Source organism: Dendropsophus ebraccatus, chromosome 13, assembly GCF_027789765.1.
Source record: "Dendropsophus ebraccatus isolate aDenEbr1 chromosome 13, aDenEbr1.pat, whole genome shotgun sequence".
Classification (NCBI taxonomy): Eukaryota; Metazoa; Chordata; class Amphibia; order Anura; family Hylidae; genus Dendropsophus; species Dendropsophus ebraccatus.
Window position 1 is genome coordinate 57,983,900 of NC_091466.1, and position 26,110 is coordinate 58,010,009.

The 26,110-nt window shown below is 43.4% G+C and overlaps 1 protein-coding gene across 3 annotated transcripts in view; it reads right to left on the minus strand.

The window, feature by feature from the left end:
- DPH6 (diphthamine biosynthesis 6) overlaps nucleotides 1-25,907 on the minus strand; it is a 41,033-nt gene extending 15,126 nt beyond the window's left edge. For all 3 annotated transcript variants that reach the window (XM_069949466.1, XM_069949465.1, XM_069949467.1), the window contains exons 1-9: nucleotides 25,772-25,907; nucleotides 25,187-25,281; nucleotides 22,466-22,653; nucleotides 9,957-10,030; nucleotides 9,452-9,570; nucleotides 8,628-8,689; nucleotides 7,517-7,611; nucleotides 3,303-3,390; nucleotides 1,060-1,192 (exon numbers count right to left, since the gene is read on the minus strand). In XM_069949466.1, coding sequence (XP_069805567.1) covers nucleotides 1,060-1,192; nucleotides 3,303-3,390; nucleotides 7,517-7,611; nucleotides 8,628-8,689; nucleotides 9,452-9,570; nucleotides 9,957-10,030; nucleotides 22,466-22,653; nucleotides 25,187-25,281; nucleotides 25,772-25,794 — 877 coding nt within the window. In that variant the 5' untranslated portion in view covers nucleotides 25,795-25,907. The remainder of the gene's footprint in view (nucleotides 1-1,059; nucleotides 1,193-3,302; nucleotides 3,391-7,516; nucleotides 7,612-8,627; nucleotides 8,690-9,451; nucleotides 9,571-9,956; nucleotides 10,031-22,465; nucleotides 22,654-25,186; nucleotides 25,282-25,771) is intronic.
- Between the last annotated feature and the right edge of the window lie 203 nt (nucleotides 25,908-26,110).

Genomic DNA, 26,110 nt, shown 5'->3' on the forward strand with positions numbered 1-26,110 from the left:
AAAGCAGTTTGAAGCTCTCCCCCCTGTCTTTATGGTTCTCTTATGGAGAGGGAAGGGGTGGAGGGAGATGAGGCACCAAAACAGGTCAACAAAGAGTTAGTTTACAGCTACATCACCGGGCTATATCCTCTGAAGTCAGCACTGAGCTCTCTGACCTCTGAATACAGCTTTCACACACAGGTCCAGCTGTGTAATCCTTTGTTCTCTGCTCTCTGCTGCCGACTAATCTCCCGTCTCCCCTCTCCATAGGTTACACAGGGCCCGACTGATGTAAAAGAGTTGAGATTTCATGATAATGAGCAGTGAATGAGAGAGAAGAGGGGGGGGGGGGCTGGGGAAAGGCTTTTTGAATGCAGATAATGGCATATTTGCCTAATAAACCCAATTACAAAGTTTCTTAAAATCGCCTGGACTATTGATTTCTGCAAAAAAATTCCCCCTGGAATTCTCAATGTGAAAGGAATCTCTTCTGCATTTACACAGCACCACTACTACAAACAGTGTACAAAGCCGAGGCCTATGGCTCTTATACTGATCAGCCAGTAGACAGGCCATTAATATGAGACAGATACACCACACTTTTGGAGAAATAATGTTCCTGGGTGCCAGACTAATGTAGTATGCCTCTTAAAAATAGTAACATTATCCAGTAGAAGAAATATAGTCAGGCACACAAATTGTTAACCCAGATTAGAAATAACACAGCTACTTTCCAGCAACAACAGCACCACCCCTGTCCTCAGGTTGTGTGTGGTATTGCAATTCAGCTCAATACACTTCATAAGAACTGAGCTGCAAAACTGGAGACAAGAGAGATGCTGTTTCTGTAAGAAAGCGTCCATGTTTTTCTAAGCCTGGACATCCCCTATAATCTTTTACGACATATGTGCAATATCTCTTTACAACATTGCGCCAATAAACTTCTTTATCACAAATGAGTGCTGCATAGGACCAATCCACCGACCACTATATTCCCTCTACTGGATAGGCCGTCAATAGTCTTAAGATGGAAAAGCCCTTGAACCAACAAAAGGAATTTGCTCTGTATGTGACCATTACCTGAAGCCCATGCCTGGGGAATAAAACTCATAGGTTGCTTTCCAGAATCTTCTTGTATTCTTGTGTCATCAGGAAGGAACTGTGCAATATCACAGGGACAAGGCTCTCCTGAAATGAGTGCTGGAGATCCAACCTGCAGACAGACGATATGTGGTCAGGTACCTCAACAAGAGACAAGATAGGTAGGTAGATAGGTTCAGATACTATTTACATACCTGGTCATCATGGATGTACTTTCAAGGACCTCCTAAGATCCTCTACCTAGTGCTACACATCCCCTTGCTGTGACATGGTTGGTGTGGCGGAGCTGGCTGTGAACCTCCCTACATACTGAGAGTCCACTGCCATATTGCCCTATACCCTTCCTTACCCTCCTCTCCCTCTTTGTCTCCCCCCCCCCCCATATCTTTCTTGCTTCCTCGCTATCTTCAAAACTTTCTTGTGTTAGAAAAACGAAAATTTATGAGCAGGGTCAGTTGGCCTCTCCCACCATTTGCTGATGTCACTGTCGTTTAAATTATTTTTTTGCAGGCGATTTTAAGAAACTTTGTAAATGGGTTTATTAGCCGAAAAATGCATTTTTATCATGAAAAAGTCGTTCTCCCCCCTGTCCTCATGGTTCTCTTATAAAGAGGGGAGGGGTGGAGGGAGATGAGGCACCAAAACAGGACAACAAAGAGTAAATTTACAGCTACATCACCGCCCTATCTCCTCTGAAGTCAGCACTGACCTCTCTGACCTCTGAATACCAGCTATTACACAGGTTCCACTGTGTAATCCTTTGTTCTCTGCTCTCCGCTGGTGACTAATCTCCCTCCTCCCCTCTCCATGGATTAAACAGGCCTCGACTGATGTAAAAGAGTCGAGATTTCCTGATAATGAGCAGTGAATGAGAGAGAGGAGGAGGGGGGGACCTCGGGAAAGTCTTTTTGAATGCAGATAATGGCATATTTGCCTAGTAAACCCGATTACAAAGTTTCTTAAAATCACCTGTACTATTTTTTTTTTTTTTTTGCAGAAATCAACACAACAGTGACACTTTAAACTTTCCTATGTATATGTTATGCTCATGCGCTGTTAGTTATCTATGCTTTTTCTTATCCGTTGTACACTGTTCAATTTTGTGGTGTAAATAAAGAATTTTAAAAAATAAAATAAAAAGATACAATTTACACTGTTTGCAGAGCAAGTTCTGGATACATACACCAAAGGATCATAGAGTCCATAATCTATAACAGGGATGGGAAACCTGTGGCCCTCCAGCTGTAGCAAAACAACAAGCCCCATGATTGCTGGACAGCTGATGCTTTTAGCTGTCCAGGCATGATGGGAATTGTAGTTTTGCAACAGCTGGAGGGCCACAGGTTTCCCATCCTTGGTCTATAGTGTTGTCCATGCCAACAGATAGTCCTTTCGTCTTAGGTCCAGCTTGGTTTTGTTTGCTTTACAGCATGACACTATTGTATATAATAAAAATGTTAAAGAGTCACTGTCGTGTTGTTTTTTTTTTTTTTTTTTTTTTGCAGAAATCAATAGTCTAAACTTCGTAATTGGGTTCATTAGGCAAGTATGCCATTATCTGAATTCAAAAAGACTTTCCCCAGGTCCCCCCCCCCCCCCTTCTTCCTCCCTCTCATCCACTCCTTATCAGGAGATCTCAGCTCTTTTACATCGTTTGAGCCCTGTGTAACCTATGGAGAGGGGGGGGGGGGGAGGAGGAAGATTAGCCAGCAGAGAACAAAGGATTACACAGCGGGAGCTGTGTGAAAGACGGCATTCAGAGGTCAGAGAGGTCAGAACTGACTTCAGAGGAGATATCCCTGTGATGTAGCTGTAAATTAACTCTTTGTTGTCCTGTTTTGGTGCCTCATCTCCCTCCACCCCTCCTCTCTCCATAAGAGAACCATGTAGACAGAGGGAGAGCTTCAAACTGCTTTTTCATGATAAAAATGCATGTTTCGGCTAATGAACCCAATTACAAAGTTTCTTAAAATCGCCTGGACTATTGATTTCTGCAAAATAAATAAAGGACAGTGACACTTTAAATGAAATAATAGTAAAGAGGCTATATAGCAGGGATGGGGAAACTTTGCCCCTCCAGCTGTTGCAAAACTACAAATCCCATCATGCCTGGGCAGCTGACATGATGGGAGTTGTAGTTTTGCAACAGCTGAAGGGACAAAGGTTCTCTATCCCTGCTCCATAGGCTGTACAACTAATAAGAAGCTGCCTACGTTACTCACTTTATCCTCCAAATGAAGCTTTGACACTCGGAGATAAGCCACGGGAGCAAAGGCATCATTAGAATGCATCACCACCTCCGAGGAATCACTGTAGCAAAGAGAGACAGCGGGGTCACCCATCTACAAGTGGATGGAATGGCTGCACCATAGGACATGCAGGGATGTAAGGTGACAATCAAAAGAACATACACAAAAGATACAATGCATTGATTTACAATTGAAAACTAAATCGATCAATCAGAAGAGCGTAATAATAAAAACGATAATATTACAATAGACGTGGAGGATAAACCTATTGTACGAATGGAGTGTTTGAATAATGCGGCATCAAAACCCACATCTATCCAAATGAGCAATGGCTAGGCAGCCAGATAGGACTGTAAGCATAGGCTGACCTCAGAGGGCTGTCGCCTGCAGCTATGATGGGAGCCTGTTAATAGTGCAGCTATAATTACCGGCAGGAGAGATATGGAGAACTCCCGGATAACAACCTATAATTAGCTCCAGATCCATGCGAGGAGCTCAGCAAATTATTAGGAACCAAACCCTTAAGTGTCAGCCTTTTCTCCTAAAAAGATGAGTAAATTCTGCTCCTTTTGCTTCGTCTTATTACTTCAGGGCAAGTCTAATACTGGAATAACCTTGAAGAAACCAATGAGATGTGCAAGTGCTGCCCAATACCCGGGCAATTAGTGGGGCCTCAGTTACTAGATGGCATCAGCACTGACACACGATGGAAGAAGGATTGTATTAAATTATAACATTTAAAAAAAAATATTTAACAATAGAGAAAGACTGAGGAGACGACTACTGTGTAATAAAGCTTATTTAAAGGGATGTTTGTTTCTATGTAAATAAAGCTACTACAACTTTCTAATGTAACACATTTAAAAAGGTATTCCACTCAAACATATCTTTTCATATGTTGCTGCCTATAGTAAGACTAACAATTCCTTCCATACTTGTTATTATCTATTCAGTCTCCTTCTCTCAGTTGTGAGCTGCTGCTTTCTGCTGAAGACACAAAAATCTGTGAGTTTTCTCTCTGTCTCCCCCTCCCATCTGAGACAGCTGATGTAAACAAGTCCCTATCTGCAACTTTGTAGCAACTTTATCATGCCAAGAGGAAATAATCACAGTAAGTTCATCAGCAATCTCAACTCAGATTAACCCTCCCGGCATTACAAAGAAGCTACAAACTTGCAAATACAGCCTGCCAGGGACTCGTTTACATCAGCCGTCTCAGAGGGGAGGGCAAAAGCTCACACACAGTTTTTTGTGTCTTCAGCAGAAAGCAGCAGCTCAGAACTGGGGGAAGGAGACTGAATAAATAATAACAAGTATGGAAGGAATTGTTAGTCTCATCATAGACAGCAACCTATGAAAAGTTATGCTTGTTTTAAATCTGGTATTGCGTGGTCCTAAAAATCATCATTGACCAGCCATATTTTCTTTGTGCATGGGTCTGCCTGTTCAAAATAGGCGGGGCAATTACTGGACGAAGGGGCTAAAACTGCGGAGCGGAGATCAACGGAAGCTTTTATACAAACATGGAGGCAGGCGGGATTCCATGGCGGAGAGATTCACCGCTTTTGCTCAGTGTGAACATACCCATAGACTGCACACTCAGTTTTCCTTTTCAAACAGGAACAAATGGACGCCGAACTTTCCAGACCATCCACTTTTTTTAGACCCTTTTTATTTTATCAATATCTTTTTTAAGAGAAGTCTCCAGAAGTGACCCCAGTGGAAAAGACCAATAAAAAAAAACAATCAGAGCCCAAATAAAAAACAAAAGCTGAGCTCCGATTGGTTGCTATGAGCAACAAAGTCAGGATTTTTCAGAGAGTTTTTGATTTTTTTCCCCAGTGGCCCAGATTTATCATTGTGTCTAAGGACAAAAACGGTCTGATTAGCCCATAGCAACCAATCACAGCTCAGTTTCCATTTTTAAATCTGGTAAAATGAAATCTTCCTCTTCCTACTGGTTATGCCTCTAGCTATACAGCCCAGCATACAATTAGCTTTCTCTACCACCTGGTTGCAATGGTGAATCATTTTAAGGCTGTCAGAAAACACTACCCCTAAACCCTTCTCTTCTGAAGTCTTTGTCAACACAGAACCGCCGATATGATACTCGGATAGAGGATTCTTTCTCCCCCAGTGCATTATTTCCCATTTGAACTCCAGTTTCCATTGTTCTGATCCTTTATCTAGTGAGGCTAAAGCTTTAGTAGATTGCTTGCAGTACTGAGGGTTACCTGTCAGGATCTGAGTTTTCTCCAATTGCGGAAACTGTCCCAGAAGTGTGTGTGTTCCAGCAGTGTGTAACGGCAACACTCCTGCTGCAGATCTTGACAGTAGGACCTGCCTATGATGGCTATAGCTGTCACATGGGCTAAAGGGAACCGGACACTAGTTTCAAGCTGCCTGAACCAATATTTCTACTATCTATGTGCCTTAGCAGTTTTAGCATGCTGGTTTTTTTGTGTTATTTATTTTTAAGTTAGAAAAAAAAAAAAAAAAGATCACTGTCAGTGTTTCATTCTGCCTTTGGTTTAAAAAGCATAAAACCAAATAGGTTTTGCTTGAAAAAAATAATATTAACAAAAACCATAACACTAATAATCATGTCTCATTCTTTGTACTTTTTTTTTTTTTTTTTTATTTTATGAAACCTCACAATTTTTGGAGAAAACTGTAGTTGGAAGTTAACGTTAATAAAGAAGGACGCGGTTAGCTTTGGTTTCCATAGAAATCAATAGTGCTGTCAGGCAGGGACAGAGCGGCATGAAGAGTAAGGCAAAGAGTTTTCTAACAAACAACCGTAGCAGGTTAATTGTACACCCCGAGAATCATAACCTGAATGGGTTTTTTGTTCTAACGTCTGTACACGCACCTTAATAGAAAAGTTTTAAAAAGTTGTTAGAACATCAAAGTGACCTTTGTATAGGATGTGAGTTGTATGGCTGACACATACTGGGTACAGGCACAGCCCCTCTTAGCAGCTTCAATGCATCCTAGAGTGGAAAATAGCACAATGTTCCTAATATCAGGAACACGTCCTGACTCTTAGGACAGTACAGGCAGCCCCCATGAGAGCCAGGGTCACAACTAATCCCTGTCAGGAAAGAATTATGAGCTATGATTACAGGGATCTTACTGTTATAGAATGAGAAGCCAACAAGTGTAGCCTGTAAGTGCCCAAGTCGTCGTAACAGTTTAGAAAAAGATGTCGCTCTGGGTGATTTCTTCTCTGCAGGAGCGTCTGTCACTGAATGCAGGAAGCTGATGGTCTGTGAACGCTGTTGTGCCATTAAGGCTGCACCAAGGCCAATCAAAGTGGGGGCGGGCGGCTGAGATGTGAACTGCCCAAATTGGCTGCCAGACCCGGCAACATAGCTGGCACATCCTGCTCGCTGGTGGGAAGTCTCATGGGCTCTTCTTCCACAGTCAGAAAGGCTGCTATATATTTTTTAATCATTTCTAGTCTCGAAACATTCAACAGGATCTAGAATACCGAGCTCTAAAGCAAAAACCTTGACGTGCTGTCCGCCGAACATACCTAAGAGGTTCAGGGATCCTACATGTTACACCTACAGGAGCTTTCAGGATATTAAAGGGAGATTTATTATAAATAAATAAAAAAATTATTATTTCAGAGGCTATAAAAAAAAAAAAAAAAATAGCCCAATTTTCTGCTTATCACTCTCATTGCTACATCCGAGATGGACTCCCACCTGGCTGAGTAGGTCATCAATGCTGAGATGAGTCCATCTCGAAAGAAAAGTGGGCCCATGGGGTTCAGTTGGTGTTGTTTTTTTTTTTGTTATTTTTAAAATGTATGTATCCAGAATACCCCTTTAATATGAAGTTGCCCCCCCCCCTGAGGTTTTCTCTCTGTCTGCCCCTCCCATCTGAGACAGCTGATGTAAACAAGTCCCTATCTGCAACTTTGTAGCAACTCTATAAATGCCAGGAGGATTAATCACAGTGAGTTCATCAGCAATTTCACCTCAGGTTACCCTCTTAGCATTACAAAGAAGCTACAAAGTTGCAGGTACAGCCTGCCAGTGACTCGTTTACATCAGCCGCCTCAGCTTTCACTTTTCCGGAAAGACTACTATAGACACTAAAATAGCTGCCACACATGCGGACCCTACACGGGATGGCCACCTTTAGTCCCATATCTAAACGTACATAGCTAAACTTACACAACTATTTTCTTCTTGAAGAGCGGGCAGTCCAAAGTAAGAGATTCGTATTCCCCTCCTTCTCCGCACACATGGACCCCGTATCGAGCGGACAGCTGAAACAAATGGAGACAATCCTTGAATTCAGATTCTTATTTGCAGATAGTCTAGGATGTTGTGCCGCCTTGTCTACTATGAGGCCCCCAAAATAACCAGTTGATACTATGTGTGCAAATGGGAAGACTGATGCTAACACAATGCAGAAGAACAGAGACAAATTGCTCATAACCCATCATTCCATAACATGTCATTCTCTTTTCAGTCTCCTTCCCCCAGTTCAGAGTCTGCTGCTTTCGGCTGAAGACACAGAAAACTGTGTGAGCTGTACACTCCGCCTTTGCTCTTATCTTCCCCCTCCTTCTGAGATGGCTCATGTAAACAATGTCCCTGGTGGCTGTCTCTGCACTTTGTAATTCTGGGAAGGTTAATCACAGTGAGTTAACCAGCAATGTGCCCTCAGATAGACCCTCTTGGCATTACAGAGCGCAGACACGGCAGCCAGGGTCATTGTTTACAAAAGCTGTCTTGGAAAGTGGGGAGAGGAGCGGGTTCAGAGTGGAGACAGAGTGAACAGCTCACACACTGCTTTCTGTGTCTTTAGCAGAATGCAGCACATTTAGAATTAGGGAAAAGACACTTAAAAGATAAAACAAGTATGGAACAAATTGTTAGTCCCCAGGAGGGGGGATGAATCAACATAGAACTCACCTGACCAAATTACCCTTTTAGGGTGCGTTCACACCTAGAGGATCTGCAGCAGATCTGCAGCAGATTTGATGCTGTGTTCAGTTATTTAAATGAAATCTGCTGCAGAAAATCTGCTGCAGATCCTGTAGGTGTGAACGCACCATTAAGGTTGGTTTTTGACCCATTTTTATGAAGATTGGGAAAACATGGATACAGCCATAGACTTATCTCTAGACTCCCTAGTGCTGCATCCAACTTCTTCAGCCACCAGTAATCAAATGCAGAGTGATCGGTCTTGAGCATGCTTGACAAGCGCTCATCTCTAGTGAATTCAAATCTGCAATTCAATTAATAATTAATAGATTACCCCCTAAAAAAATCTAACCTGGAGCAGATGAGGTCTCATTTCTTCCAGGGATTTGCCAAGGTGTTTATCAGGATCTAAGCCTGAAAAATCAAATGTAAGGTTATAATCACAGAACTTGAAAGAAACAGTTAAAGAAGGAAAAGAGTTTCCATGGGGCAGAAAGGAAGGAACGCCGCTTTAGCACTTATTGAAGTCGGCACAACACACACGTATGGATAAAACATCAATACATCCACAGAAGACTACAGAAACATGAGTCTTGTGTATTTAAAATTCCATTGTGCCCAGTTAAAGGGTTTTCCGACCCCTAAAAGCGTATTGTTTGATCACGGGGGAACACACAGGGGTCCGCTGCCCCCTGCTCTGGTTCTTGGTCCCCCGACCACTTCCTGGTGTGAGCGGGGACCAGGGTCATAACGTGTCAGTCCTGCTCAGCCAGTCAGTGGCCGAGACAGGACCCCGCTACGGCTGCTGACTGTCTGAGCGGGACTGACACATCACAACCCTGGTCCCCGCTCAGACCAGGAAGTGGCCGGGGGACCGGGAACTGGAGGGGCTGTCAACGGACACCAGCGCTGGAGCCAGGGAAGCAGGTGCATGTTGTTATGTTCAGCCACCTCCTTCCCAGCTCTTATGAAAAGAATGCCTGATTCTCCTATAAGGTAATACTGCCCGTTCTCTCGCATAAGCACGAGAAAGTGCACTGGGAAAGGCAACCGGCTGAAGTCATACAGTCTACACATGATGGATGAGAACACAAAAGAGATTTCTCGCTTTGGCTATCATTTATATTTTGCTGTATATTGTGTACAATGTGTTCCTCTTGTGCAGGTCCCTCTTACCGAATGCAGCTACCTTGATGAGAATGGCGTGCAAGCCACTGGATATCATTTCACTCAACAGCTCCTCCTGTTTTCGGCGCCAGAGGAAAGCAAGTGGCTGAAGACCGAGTCGCTGACACCTACAAAGAGACAAAGTGCCGTCCGGGCGACTGAGCCAGTTTCACTTTACACCATGTTTGATAAATCTCCCCCCATAGAGTACATGGTCCAAAAAGGTAATAATAAAACTGAACTTCAGTCAAAGCCTAGACATCCATCATCTTCGCACAAGCACTGTATCTGCCACTCAGCACCAGAGGGCGGCAGACATGAATCACCCGAATGAGGTGTCTAAATGACTGGGGTGGCCCTGACAACAACCACAATGTTGGCAATGGTGGTCTGACAACTTAAAGACTGACTTTTTTTTATAACAGGAGATACTGTTAAATCTATACATGTAAGTGCACACACTGGCAAAGGGTGCAGGTTACCCCCCGGACATAAATGAACAGAGAAATCTTACACATTTTCCACTCGTACGCGCTGGTAGTCGGACAGGATCGCTCCAACTGATACAGAGTCCACCGACTCTTTATCCTGGAAAGATAATGAACATGTTAATATCTGTTCCAGAACATTGGAAATAAATCAACAAATGTCATTTACACTATAAGGATAAGACCAGCACTTCCCAACCGGGCTCCTGTGGAGAGCAGGGGTTCCATACAGCGACCGGTGGTTCTGGACCAGCGTCAGGATCAGGACGTTTTGGGCTATGTTCCATATACTGTAACATCTTGATACTAGATGTGAGCAAGACCTGGACTGAAAGCATCATGGCATCTTTGATGCTATTAGTTCAGGTAATAAGAGCTGTATTCAAGCCGAGACTTGTGTCTGCATTACGACCAGTAAATTAGGCCTCTAGGTGTATTTGGGAACTGCAGCTCAGGGAACTCAAATACAGTATTAATGGGGCTGTCTCAATGCAAAAAAATAAAACCCTTTAAAGAGGATGTACTATCAGGTACATCCTCTTTAATATGATGGATAGAATGGCGCCATCACAGGGAAGCTGGTGCCGCGGTCCGTTTTTTTAACCGTGGCCCGAGTACGGCGCCGTTCTATCCACAGGTACTGGGCCGTGACTGAAGCACAGGAGGAGAGCCAGCCCGACCCCAGTGGGAGGGAATTCCCTCCCCTCTATGACGCTGCTTCTTTAGAATCAATGGAGCCACGTCATAGAGGGGCGGGGGTTCCCTCCCAAGGGGGGGGCGGGCCGGGCCACCTCCAGTACTTCAGCCTCGGCCTGATACCCGTGGATAAAACAGCGCTGTACAGGGGAACCGGGCCACAGTTAAAAAAACGGACCGCGGCACCAGCTTCCCTGTTATGGCGCCATTCTATTAATCATATTAAAGACGATGTAGCTCTTTAAGGGTGCGTTCACATGTACAGGAGACGCAGAAGAATTGATGGCGCAGATTAAAAGCAAAGTTAAATCTGCTGTGGATCTGCTGCAGATTCAAATCTGCGTCATCAAATCTGCTGCGAATCCTGTACGTGCGAACGCACCCTAAAGGGGTTAGACAAATCTAGACCTGCTAATTTGTCCCTAGTGTGCTGGAGAAGCCGAGAATAAAGGCATGTCTCTTACCTTCATCCTCTGTGCCGTTCCAGTGGAGTTAGTCGTTTGCTCCACGGTCCGGTAAGAGTGTTGGGAGCACTGCCCCGCCGCCATATTGATGATTCGGGGTGGGCCAGGGCTAACGGTGCCCCAGTGCTCCTAACAGTCTCACCAGACCATGGAGCACACAACTACAAGGGTATGTCAATAGGGCCATGCATACTAATGTAATGAAAGTCTGCATAAAAATAATAAATATATATATATATATATATATATATATCACAATCCATAAAAAAAACTTTACAAGGAACTTAGCAAGAGACTCTGTATGGTTTCCGAGAACTGCTGGACATTGTGACTCCACACAGCAATACCAGGCCAGCCGCGTGATACCACGAAAGGCTTGGGCAATACAAGGTCACAATTTATGAGATGGTAATACAATTATTCGCCGGAGACGCCACTCCCTGATAAGGTGTCCCTCTAATTCCACGCTCTCTCCCAACCATGAAATCGTCCAGCGGAGAAATTAGCTGCAACACTTTAAGAGTTTAATTATCAAATAACCCAACCTGTAATTATAGGCATCAATGTAATATTAATGAGAAAGAAAAATAGAAAGAAAAAAAAACTTTTAGCAGTAAATTTACCTTGCAGCCATTATCAATGTTCCTTAAACTGCGAGGCCTTAGGATAAACTCCTTCTTCCCCCCCTGCAGAGAAGTAGGTAATTTTTCTCTGCCTGATAAACACGGCCATTAGACGTGGCGTGTAACACAAACCTCCCCACTTTTCTTTAAATGAAAACGTCGTGTCGCCTCGGGGGGGCCTCTGTCTGACTTGATCCCAATGTGTCAGTTAATCAGATAAAAAAATAAATAAATGAAATAATCATCAAGTCAGAACCACAAACAGCCTGAGGGAGGCGGGAGAGGGAGACGAGGAGGAGGGGGGGGGGGAAGAGTTATTAAGATTTGGAAGCTGCAAACAAAACAAGACATCCGGATGATGTTACAGCATGTGTAAAGGTTACTGATCGGCTGGGGACCAAGCTGGCGACTCTCCCGGCTGCATACCTTCCACTGGGGCTGCACCTCTTCCTACCCCCGGTAGGGGTTGTACAAACACGTTAACCTTTATGCTGCTGGTTAGATCTCATGGTCTTTGTAACACAGGCTTTTTACCCTTTGAAGCAAAGCTACAAACTCAGATATCTTTTCTTTTTTGCCCCTTGGGGCTCATGAGATGTTCCCAGATTTCAAGTTTTTTTTTTCATTTATGTAAAAAATGTGAATTGGCTAAAAAGAGGAGGGAAAACTCGTTGATCGTTGATTGGTTCAATGGTGTTCCACATGTCCCTCATGTGACACTGCAGCCAATCACTGGCCTCAATGGTCACATACTATACATGCAAGAAGAGAGCACTGATTGGCTATGGCATGGTATGTGCAAGGTAGAGGATGTCACCACAGCAGACCAGCAGGGGAAACTAAATCAGAGGGGGCAAAATTACCAGCAAATTTTAGAAAATCCTAGAAAACCACAGTCCATATTAAGGGGTCGTCCAGTTGACAAAATTTATTTGCATATATTTTATTAGGGAATTGAGTTAATAGAGTGGAAACGTATGTTCAGGACCCACATACCTTATGACTAGAATAGAGTGCAAGTACAAAGAGGGGGGTCTCGCTCTGGAGGTCCTGGATTGCAAGGACTAATGGACCCTGTGTAATGCCTAATTTTCCTTTCTCCCAGGGGGCGATGTTAGGAAACAAAACACTGATCTACGTCTGTTAAAGAGCAAACTAAACTTTAAATACATACTATTCTGAATTATTACAGAGGGCTTATACTATCTGAAGAATTTTAGGAACTAAGGGTATGTGCACCCACCGCGGATTCAGCAGCTTGCCCCTGCTCGTGGCCGCGCGCATATCTGCCTGTGACATAGACTCCATTCTATGGTCAGGCAGATTCCCGTCTGCATTCATTCTTTGCGCGGACAGTGGAATCTGCCTGTGCATAGAATGGAGTGTAAGGCGGAAATGTGCGGCCACGGGTGATCTGCCAGGATTCCGTAGTGTGCACCTAACCTAAGTGAGAGAATTTATGTTACTCAAATGTTTCACTAAGTTTGAGTCTTCACTTTCCATTGCTTCATTCACTTTTTATCCCCCTGTTATTCTCTTTTCACATGTGAGTCTGTCCTCCCAGTAATATAGCTGGATGTGAGGTCTATGTGCTTATGGGTCTAGAGTTTTACATGACTGCTCTGATTTCCCTCAATACTTATACAAAGTTCATGTGATTCTCTTTTGCAAACTGCCTTATATATGCCTTATACCAATCTACAGCCTGAGTGAGCTGTCCTCCATGTATGCTCTCCCTACTGTTCAAGTTCTTATCTGCTGTGCTGTACTATGCCCTCTTTTTACTCTCCAACAATATGAGATTGGACGGTGCAGACGGCATTATCTATAGTATAGGGGATACATTTGGATGTGGGAATACCCCTTTAAATGTCTTTTTAATCTGTTTATGAGACCACTGCCATTGGTAAAACATGTGCACATATGAAAACTAAAGAAAAAAAAAATCTTATTCTGGTAAAATGACAACATCCCAACCTTTTACTGAGCAGACAATTCCACCATCTAATAGTTAAAGGTCTGACTGGATCTGCTTTTTTCTCCTTAAAGGAAGAATGTCCACTAATAGAGCATTTCCTGTAAGTGTCAAGAGAGAAGCGGGTCCACGGCCTGCTGCTCGCCTCTTGTAATTATAGTCTGTCCCCAGCCAGTGTGGCTGTATTTTACTGTCTGTGTTCCATGCAATCTGCATTCATCACTATTTTAATTAAACCAGACTTTAATTTAGTGATTTCATCCCAAAGAGTAAGGGGGGGGGGGAAGGGAGGAGGAAGGAACAGAGCGAGAATGTAATGAGAGGGAAAAAGACAGAGAAGAAGTGAAAGGATTAGATGGGAAATATGGCTAAGAAGGTGGCCTGAAACCTGGGAGAAATAATTAGGTGTGGAAGGGTATATCCAGCAACAAATTTGGAGACTACCTCTCCAAATTTTTAGGAGAAAAGCTTCACGTGTGACGTCACAGATCTGACCATGGTAAATGATGGGCACATAGCACTGAGATATGTTAGGCTGGGTTCATACTGTGTTTTTGCAGTCCATTTTTTCATCTGTTTTTCGCAACTAAAAAAATGGATGTATTTGTGTGCATCTGTTTTTCCACTGACTTCCATAATAAAAAAAAAAAAAAACGAATCAAAATTTTTTTTAAGCATACACAAAAAATCTGGTTGACCACGTTTTTTGTGTATGCTAAAAAAAAACAGATGTGTTTTTTTGTTGTTGTATCCAACTGCATCCATTTTTTCATTAGTTTTTTTGCATAAGGCTGGGTTCACACTACGTTTTTTTTTCATCCATTTTGCAAAAAAACAGATGGATAAACAGATGAAAAAAACTGATACATTTGTTTTCATCTGTTTTTCCATTGACTTCCATTATATAAAAAAAAAAAGGATCAAAACTAGAGATGAGCAAACCGGGTTCAGGTTCGAGTCCATCCGAACCCGAACGATCGCCATTTGATTAGCGGTGGCTGCTAAACTTAGATAAAACTCTAAGGTTGTCTGGAAAACATGGATACAGCCAATGACTATATCCATGTTTTCCACATAGCCTTAGGGCTTTATCCAAGTTCAGCAGCCACTGCTAATCAAATACTGAAAGTTCGGGTTCGGATGGACTCAAGCATGCTCCAGGTTCGTTCATCTCTATTCAAAACGCATCAGTTTTTTTTACGTACACAAAAATAAGGTTGAGTACATTTTCGTGTCTGTATAAAAACGGATGCGTTTTGATCCGCTTTTTTTTTTTTTTTTTTTATCTATCTGTCAATGGAAAATCATATCAAAACGGATGCATACAAATGCATCCGTATTTGCAAAAAAAAAAAAAAGGATTGCAAAATTGCAGTGTGAACCCAGCCTTACTCTGCACCACCACCGGCCAAGGCCGGACTATGATATTTGTCATCGCAGACACCACCTATACACAAGTCCCATTACTGGTGTAGGAATATTTAGGGTAGAATTCAGCCGGTATATTATAATTTATCAGCAGGCAGGTCATCATACGACCCTCAATGGTTACTGCAAACATAATAATATACGGTACACCGCATATAGTGATATATATAAAATATATATATATATCACGCAGCCAAGCTTCTTTGCTCCACTCACAGCAACGGTCTTTAAGTATGAGACATGTGTACTAGAAAACAGCAGGGGGCGCTGCTGCATAACGTTTGCTAAAGGAAACGGCCGCTACTTATAGCCAAACTGCTGGTAAAGCTTAACTCCTACAATGCTTGGGTAATGCGAGATTACAGATTTCTGATGTGACGGTGGGTAACCACATCCATTCTGGTGTCTGAGCAACATAAATGAACACGAGAATATATAGGCGGCCTCTTAGTCATAGCATTAAAAGTATTAAGCTTTGGTTTTCCATCAAAGACGTGTATGCTGAGTGGGTTACCCGCAAGCTACATGGCTCGTTTTTGCATTGGTTAACCAAACTCTGTAATAATTTTACATGTATGTATGACAGATCCAAATCCTACTAGACCTCAAAAGGTAGCAAAGGTATTCCAAAAAAAAAAAAAGTCCCTATGGCTGTCTATGTGAGTCTTTGGCTACTAAAGTCTACAGTAATTCGGCTTGTCTTTGATGCTGGTATACGGCAATGTATAATTACAGATGAGACACGAGCCGATAACTACTTTAGAATTGGACCACATCCTTTATGGAAGGGATTAGCGGTCATTACTGTTCATTAGCGCTCATTTGGCTTTCATTTGGGTTAGTGGTTCTGACCCTGGGGAGAGAAATGGAGTCTCTGATGTGCCGGTCACTTAATGTGTGCAAACGCTGATGCAGCAGAATGAAGGAGAAGAGTTAGAGAGTGTGACTGGGCGCATGTGACCACAGGGCCTGGACCATATACATAGTGTCAGACAACAGGGAGACGGCTGAGAGGGGGTCAAGAGGTCTAATCTACCAGATATACCCAATAACAACAACAACAAAAAAAATGTGTCTTTGATATATTAAAGTATAATAATAATATGTAAAACACAATAGTGTTTAAAAGAAAAAATGCTCGCGTACAGTTTGTTCCTATTGGGCTCAATTCACACTGTGTTTTGCAGCATTTTTCATCAGTGCTTTCTTTGGTGGCAGCCAACGGGTGGGTTCACACTACGGAATTCTCCTGGATAATATCCGCGGAATTCCGTTGGCTGTCCGTGCGCCTTTCCGCCGGCTCAATAGACACCATTCTATGGGCCGGCGTATTCCGCTATCCGCCGAAAGAAGTGACATGTCATTTTTTTCCGTGGATAGCGGAAAGGCGCGCGGCTGTGCGTGCGGACAACTGACGGAATTCCGCGGAGTTTATCTGCGAGAATTCCGTAGTGTGAACCCACCCAACTACAGTAATTTTTTGGGATTTTTCAAAATACAAACTCCAGGTATGCCATTTTTAGCCATTTATCCAATAAACTCCTCTATAGGACTTAAAAAAAAAAAAAAAAAAAATTAAAAAAGGTTTTAAAGCATATAGTTTTGAAAGTTTTTTTTAAGAACCTGTATGGTGTTATCAGACTATGGGCCGATACGGGCCCGATAATAAATGTAAACGAGCAACGATCGGCGCTCGTTTACAGGGCCTATTACATTGCCAGATAATCGTTTAACAAGGGCTGCAGGGACATCTTTACTGATGTCCTTGCAGCCCTTGCTAAACTGGCATACATTACTTATGCCGGGTCCAGGGCTCCTTCTGCTCCTCTTCTCCCTGGGTCCCGCGCGCTACAGCTTCAGAGCGGTCTGTCTTAGCTGACAGGCCACTCAGCCAATCACTGGCCTGGTCACGGCCTGTGATTGGCTGACCGGCCGTCAGCTAAGACAGGCCGCTGTGAAGCTGGAGCGCACGGAACCCGGGGAGAAGAGGAGCAGGAGGAGCCCTGGACCATGGGTAGGTAATGTATTCTTTTGCAAATCGTTAGCCGCCGGCCGCGCACCGCTATTACACGTAGTGGTGCGTGGTCGGTAGCCGACAATTATAGGTCTAAACCTATATGAACGATCAGCAGATGACAGCGATCATTGGCTGATTACTGTGTTTATTACACTAAACAATAATTGGCCGTATAGGGCCGATTCGGCCGATTATTGTTCCATGTAGTAGTACCCTAAAGCTGGGTTCACACTACGTTTTTGCATTCCCTTTTTTTTTTTTTTTTTGGCAAAAAAAAAAAAAACTGATTAAAAACAGATGGAAAAACGGATGCAAAAAAAAAAAAAAAATTATTAAAAACAGATGGAAAAACTGATGCATTTGTGTGCATCCCTTTTGATCCATTTTTCCACTGACTTCCATTATAAAAAAAAAAAACACGGATCAAAACGCATCCGTTTTTTTTTTAACGTACACTAAAACGTAGCTGACCTTATTTATTATTTATGTTGCAAAAAACGGATGCGTTTTGATCGATTTTTTTTTTTTTTTTTTATAATGGAAGACAATGGTATAGAGAAAAAAACGGATTGTGAACCGAACCTAAGGTGCTATTACATGGGCCGATGAAGGCCTGATCAATATTGTAAACAAGCACCGATCGGCATTCGTTTACTGAGCCTATTACATGGCTCGATAATCGTTTAGCAAGGGCGGCTGCACAGACATCGTTAGAGATGTCCGTGTAGCCCTTGCCTAAAGAGTTAATCCATTACCTGTCTATGTTTCCGGTCTTCTCCTGCGCTTTGCATACTTCCCAATCGCGCGGCTGCAGCTTCAGAGGGGCGTGTCAGCTCAGGGGGCAGTCCCGGCCAGTGATTGACTGGGTGGCCTGTCAGCACTGACAGGTGTGGACAGGTAACGTATTAACTGTTTATTCAATCGTCAGCGGCGCATCGCTATTACACAAGCGGACTATGATTTTAGGTCTGGATCTTAAGAAATGATCAGCCAATGATCATTTCATCGACTGATCATTGTCTCTATTATGGTGCGTTTACACAGAGAGATTTATCTGACAGATTTCGGAAGCCAAAGCCAGGAATGGATTCGGAAAGAGGATATATCTCAATCTTTCCTTCATGACCTGTTCCCTGTTTATAGTCCATTCCTGGCTTTGGCTTTAAAAATCTGTCAGATAAATCTCTCTATGTAAACACACCATTACACAGAGCAATAACTGGCCGATGATCGCTCTGTGTAATAAGGTCCTAATCCTTTTGAGTGATGACAAGGTGTTAACCCTCTCACTGCTGTTATTGATCCCCTGAGTCTCTCATCCATGTTGCTCTAGGCCTGAGCTGTTATACCAGTAGTACACACACAGGTATTTCCTTCTTTACTTCTATAGCCATCAAAGCACAACACATACATACTCCTCACTGCTATGCCATGACACAGGGCAGGTGAAAGTGCACTGAGGAGGCTGCACTGTACCGGGGGATGATTTATACAGGAGACTACTATATGGCATGGCATGTGGGGGAGAAGGAGTTACTAATGCACTGGCTTTGCAAGGTGCTACGTGAGCAGAAAGCATCCGCATCGAACAGGCTGCACTGTGCTGGGGGACGATTTATACAGTACACTACCATAGATAGCATGTGGGGAGAAGGGGTTACTGATGAATGGGGCCTTGTAAGGAACATTGTGAGTTGAAATTAAATAAACATCAGCAGCAAAGCGAGCAAGGGGTTACAATAAGTCCTACTGCGAAGATGATAAAAGAAGCCTTTACTTTGAATAGACAGTGCAGATTGTCAAGAGACTCACACCTTGCCCACCCCGACCTAGCACAGGGCACATAATATTCCCCACCAACACTTCCTGTAATCTGTCTTGCCGAAACTGATACTAGAGACAGATTTCCCCTAACAACAGGCAGTGAATAGCAGACTGCAGGGAAATGAGACACCTAATTGACAAGACTTTAGGGTTGTTCTCTTGAGCGAACCTCGAGCACGATCGAGTTTGTCGGAACTCGCATGTGCAGCATTTGATGCTTGAAGAAGCTGGATGCAGCCCTAACAATGCCTGAAAAACAAGGATACAGCCATAGGCCATATCCAAGTTTTCCAGGGCTCCCTAGGGCTGCATCCAACCTCTTCAGTCCGACTCGGAGGAACTTGTGCTTGGAGTTCACTCATCTCTAATAAATCATCAAATGCCACTGTGTAAAAACACAATAAAAAATGCTTGAAATAGATAGAAAAACAGTGTGAAAAACAGTGTGTGAAGGGGACCATTTTATTGAATATGAGGTGAGATGCAAGTAACTCAGCACTAAACAAAGCGGTCTCCTTCCATACTGTATATTCCGGCACCACGGCTCCAGCAAAAAGCTTGTTTCTAGAGGTTTTCATATGGGGACAATTGTTATTCATAGTCCCCGCTGTGTGGTAGTTTACACATAACCCAGACGACTAGCATGTATTTCCTGTTACACTGCGTGAGCCCGTATTCTCACTCACTCCTTTATAAAACAATGTCCAAGAAGAAAATAATAATATGGGAATACCCATATTTTTCAATTTAAATGGTAAAGGGTATGAAAGCTTACTTTTAGTGAGACAAGTTGTAATGTTTTACTTGCATCTTTTATTTTATCAAAATAATGCAAATTTGTAGCGCCCCCCCCCCCCCCCCCCACACACACACCAAACCACAGGTACCGGTTATCTGCCATCAAGTCCTTTGCGGGGTAAAGTTGTAAAGTTGGTCCTGTTAAGGGTATAACGCAGAGGATGTACTACAGAGGAGCAGTGTCAATGAGGTGGAGCCTAGTGCCCTAGGCCTAAGCCTCTCATGTTTTCCTGTCTTCCCTCAGGTGTCATTTCATCTATGAAGCGCTGTTTAACATGTGTGCATGCGCCATAGCGATCAACGTGGGCGTTGCTGAAGATAGGGAGGGTGAGAGGAAGACCTAAGAGGCGTTGCAGGCCTAGGACATGAGCACTCTAGGCCCCGCCTCATTGACACTACCTTCTGGATTACAAATGTGTTTTTTTCCCCAAAGAAGGTACCAGGACCGACTTGAACCCAGCAATGGGAAAAGACTTGATTACAACTAACGGTACCTGTGATTTGAGAAGAAGGGGGGGGGGGGGGGGCAGGGTACATATTCACTTTAAGTACTGGATAAAAAATTGGGGTAAAATGTGTGTACTTTTTAATTTTTGTTGTTATGTTATGTTTTAATGCCTATAAAGCTGTTTTGAGGGTTCATTATTTTGGGTACTACTTTGTAGTAGCTGTGAATTTTTTTTGGGGGGGAGAGATTTTTTAAACTTTTTATTTTTTTAACACACAATTTATCTTCCCTTTGTGGGACATTTAAAAACAATGTTCAATTGCTTTTATAAATCAATACAATACATACATAGTGATCTGTTTGAATACTATATACTGTACTGACACAGCATGGTTGAAACCATTTCAGAGCTTTAGGCATCATAATAAATGATGCCGGGACCTCCGAATTCCGGTCTGTAGCACATTGTCCATGTATATATCATTACTAAAAGGGTTATCCACCTATGAGCTAAAAGATGAAAAGCTCTCCAATCTGGTCTTACTCAGCAAGCCCCTCTGAGAATTTTGAGTTGTCTCCCGTCTTTCTAGCTGCTGCTGTTTAAGTTACAAGTTTTTCTAAAAGCCAAGATGGCGCCAACCGGGAAACTACATTTCCCATCATGCAGTATTTCTTCCTGATTGGTCCATTTGCAGGGCTGAGAGATGATGCGCGCATGATGTAGCACAGCTGATGCGCACATGATGTAGCAGAGCTGATGCGCACATGATGTAGCAGAGCTAATGCGCACATGATGTAGCAGAGCTAATGCGCACATGATGTAGCAGAGCTAATGCGCACATGATGTAGCAGAGCTAATGCGCACATGATGTAGCAGAGCTAATGCGCACATGATGTAGCAGAGCTAATGCGCACATGATGTAGCAGAGCTAATGCGCACATGATGTAGCAGAGCTCATACAGGGGGGAGCAGATTGTGTGCCCAGCCCAGGAATGAGCCCAAGCAGTAATCTGTAGCGAAGCGGGAGGGAGCCAGCATATGAGATAAGAGATGATAGGCTTTAGAGTGCTGTCATCTCTGTGTGGGGGGAAGAGAGAGACAGTGGTCTAGGTAGTGGGACAGGAGAGAGCCGACATCTGAGATGAGAGATGACAGGCTCCCAGCCCAAAGTTCTGTGTTTATGAAGAGAGGGGGGGGGGGAGGAAGAGGGAGCAGCGTGTTGTCTGAGAGGACACAGAGAAGAAGATTTTAGACATCCAGAGCGGGTAAGTATGAGTGAAAAATAGGGGAAGGGCGCAGGATAGGTTATACATGTGTATTAGACGGAGGGTGGTATTGGTAAGAGGGATTGTTAAAAAAAATATTGTTTTTGTTACCTGGATAAAACCTTTAAGGAACGTGTGAATGCCCCCTTAGACAGTGTAAAGTTAAACTGGACAGTCCAAGAATATGCCACATTTATCACAATGACTCCTGCTGTTTTACAGGTGGTCTTAAACCTTTAAAGTTATGTCCATCCAAAGTTTGTTAACGTGGATTCTGGCATGGATTATGCATCAAAATCTGCATAAATTCTACACCACAACGATTTCATTTGGAGAATTTAAATCCACTAACGTGTCAATTCTTGACGTGGTTTTGCCCACTGACGTCAATAGCACTTTAGAAATCCAAAAATGTGTGAAAAACATGTTGTGGAATTTCCATGAGGATTTTCATGCCAAAACAATCCAACATGTTAGGGTATGTTCAAATCTCGTTTTTCTCCACACATCGGGCCACACGTCAGGAATCAGTGAAAAGGATGCGGAAGTGACGGCCACATTGACTTTAATGAGCAGGACGGAGTCATTATGTGACTGTGTTCTGCTCATTTGCGGGACGTACACTGCTTTTGTGCAGGACTCAAAAGCGTGGTCGACTACGCTTTTGAGTCCTGCACAAAAGCCGTGTACGCCCCGCAAATGAGCAGAACTCCTTTTTTCACTGATTTCTGACGTGTAGCCCGACGAGTGGAGAAAAACGAGATGTGAACATACCCTTATCCTTCAAAAAACCATATGAGCATACCCTTAGACTTGGCTAACTTTTTATATCATCTTGGGGCTGGCCTAAAAATACACAGCTAAATTTAATTGCATTTTGCTGTATTTAAGCCACTCGAGTCGTAGATAGTGTTTGTAATAACTCCATCCCCTTGTCTTTGCTGTATTGTCATCATTACCATACAATGCAGACAGGGTGTAGGACATCATACTTGCCTTAACTAATTTCAGCAGACGGTATAGGTCTTCAACCTCATCTCCCTCGTGTGGTGTATACCCTCTTCCTGTGTTTAAACTTGAACCGCTAAGGGTGGCACGATACAGCGGCAAATCCATGGCTTCCGCATAAAGATTCAGTGCCTGGTAGCCAACCGTCTGGTACATATAGCTGTCCAGTTCATCCACTGCAGATACAGAAGCATAATAAAGGTTCAGATGAAGACAATACCATATTAACATACATGCTGTGTCTGACCAGTAGTACTTTAGGCCCAAAGGGGGAGATTTATCAAACATGGTGTAAAGTGAAACTGGCTCAGTTGCCCCTAGCAACCAATCAGATTCCACCTTTCATTCCTCACAGACTCTTTGGAAAATGAAAGGTGGAATCTGATTGGTTGCTAGGGGCAACTGAGCCAGGTGGACTCCAACAATCTTCTTTTTTTTCTTCTTTCCTTCACTTCTGGCATTGATTACAAATTAAATTAAAAAAAGGTATTGAAATGCTGTGTGTTAAACCCCCTTAAAGGGGTTGTCCGGCGAAAATCTTTTTCTTCCAAATCAACTGGTTTCAGAAAGTTATATGGATTTGTAATTTACTTCTATTTAAAAATCTCAAATCTTCCAGTACTTATCAGCTGCTGTACGTTCTGCAGGAAGTGGAGTATTCTTTTTAGTGCTCTCTTCTGCCACCTCTTTCAGGAACTGTCCAGAGCAGGAGAGATTTTTTTATGGGGATTTGCTACTGCTCTGGACAGTTCCTGACATGGACAGAGATGGCAGCAGAGAGCACCGTGTCAGACTTGAAAGAATACACCACTTCCTGCAGGGCATACAGGAGCTGATAAGTATGGTAAAACTTATAGTATGTGTATATGTACAATACAGTATGTGTACATCACCGGTGGCAATGCATACAGAACTGTATGTAATACTGATGATTACTACACAGGAGCAGGGAGTCCAATAGAGTTCCTGCTCCTGTAAGGAATCTACAGTTGCAAATTTTGCTGCGGTTCCACAGACTACTTGCAGCAGAATACACAACACTTAAAGACATATTGCAGATATGCCGACTGCTCTACCCTGCAAGGATTTTTAAGGCTAAAACATCAATAAAAGTATGGATTTTATGGTGAGTGCCCTTCCTTTTTCTAATTTTTATACGTGAAGATATTGCAGATTTTGACTTCCCCAGTGAAGCTATGATACTATCTATGAGAAACGTTACATTCCATTCCTGACTTTAAATACATTTGGCACAAACAGCTCCAGCGATCATACTGTACATTTCTGATTGATGCGGGTCCACCCTCTGGGATCTGCACCTGTGCTCAGATCAAGATCACATCTTGTTTTTGGCCCCACGTCGGGCTACACGTCCTGGTGTGCCTGGTTGACTACGCTTTTGAGTCCTGCACAAAAGCCGTGTACGTTCGGCAAATGAGCAGAACGTAGTCACATAATGACTCCGTCCTGCTCATTTAAGTCAATGTGGCCGTCGGCTGCACGCCAGGCTGCACGTCATCATCCTTTATTCACTGATCCTTGACGTGTAGCCCGACATGGGGCCAAAAACGAGATGTGAACATACCCTTACATGGCTCGATGGGGGCCTGATAATAACTGTAAACTAGATCGGCGCTCGTTTACTGGGCCTATTACACGGCCCGATAATCGTTTAACAAGGGCTGCAAGACATCGTTACTGATGTCCCTGCAGCCCTTACTTAAAATCCATACATTACCTATCCATGGTCCAGGGCTCCTCTTGCAGTCTGCTTCTCCCCAGGTCCTGTGCACTGTAGCTTCAGAGCGGCCTGTCTTAGCTGATAGGCCGCTTAGCCAATCACTGGCAGTGGCGGACCCGGCCAGTGATTGGCTGAGCGACCTGTCAGCTAAGACAGACTGTTCTGAAGCAGTAGCGCGTGGGTCCCAGGGAGAAGTGGACTGCAAGAGGAGCCCTGGACCCTGGATAGGTAATGTATGCACTTTGCAATTCGTCAGCCGCGCACCGCTATTACATGTAGTGATGCACGGTCGGTGCCCGACAATTATAGGTCTAAACCTATATCAACAGTCAGCTGAGGATCGTTGTCATTGGCTGATCGTTGTGCTTATGACACAGAACGATAATCGGCTGGATAGGGTCGATTCGGCAGATTATCGTTCCGTGTAATAGGGCCCTTACTTATGATGACTGGATATGATAAGGAAGCAAGAATTTGTGCCAGGGTTCTTGTCTATATTACTGACCCCCTCTACAATCACTGATTTTAGAGAAATCCCATTGAAGAGATTCAGGCTGTTTTACTCAGTAAAATTTAAATTTCTTTCAAATCAACTGATTTTGTAATTTACTTCTATTAAAAAAAAATTCCAGTCTTCCAGTACTTATCAGCTGCTGTATGTCCTGCAGAAGTAGTGTATTCTTTCCAGTCTGACATTGCTCTCTGCTGCCACCTCTGTCCATGTCAGGAACTGTCCAGAGCAGAAGCAAATCCCCATAGAAAACCTCTCCTGCTCTACAGACTGGAAAGAGTACACCACTTCCTGAACATACAGCAGCTGATAGGTACTGGAAGACTTGAGATTTTTTTAATAGAAGTAAATTACAAATCTTTGGCACTTTATGGCACCAATTGATCTGAAAGAAAATTTTCTTCAGTCCTCATGGCTTCACATACGTTTCTTTCGGGTTTGACAGAACGGTTCTTACCTGCGTTCTCCGGCGGCTTCAGATTAGCAAGGGCGACGATCTGATGACCGGCCATGACGCACTGCATCATGTTGTAGCAGCTGTCCTTCCCACCACTGAAAATGATACAAATTATTAAAAACAACGACTCCTTCTACCTGCAGTTTACTGCATCAATGTGACATCACGTACATGACAACTATGCATCTATGTGTTATCAGCTGTATATAACACTACAGATCCCAGCGGACTGGCAACCTGCATCAATATACAAGAGCAGAGATCCCAAACTGTGGTTTCCTGTTGCAGAACTACAACTCCCTGCATGCCGGCTGTCAGTTGTAGTTTTGCAATAGGTGACAGATCATCATTGCACTAACTACAAATCTTAAAGGGGAACTCCAGTTTATAAAGATGCAGCTGGACTGGACTCCTAGATGTCTATATGAAGGGCTGTGGGGTTCTCAGGGAAGGTTTACATGACACTATAGCATGTAATGTACATGTAGCAAAATATAGGTACGCGCGTCCCTTTAAATCTCGCAAGTCATGCTGGGAATTGTAGTCCCTGAGCTGTTGGATGTCTAAAGCAAGCTGACGAATCACCTAATAAGCGCCACCGCTCTCATGCTGGATACGGGCGGCTGCCGCGCACTTCCCCGGCACTATACGACTACAAACTCGGTCTAAGTGTAATCACATGAGGCCCCGGTGGATGCAGCTAGTTCGTAGATTCACAAGAAGGACCTTGATGACGTCGCGGTCACATGATTCTGATCTCAGTATACCACGTGACCGCTCAGCCGAGACTGCAGGGACGGTGAGCGGGAGGTTCAAATGTAGAGAGAAAGATGCATGTGCATTATAGTGAGAGAGGCCATGCGGGGTGTATGTGTTGAAGAATTGTACAGTGTGTATGTATATGAGGTGGAGTGTGTCTATACT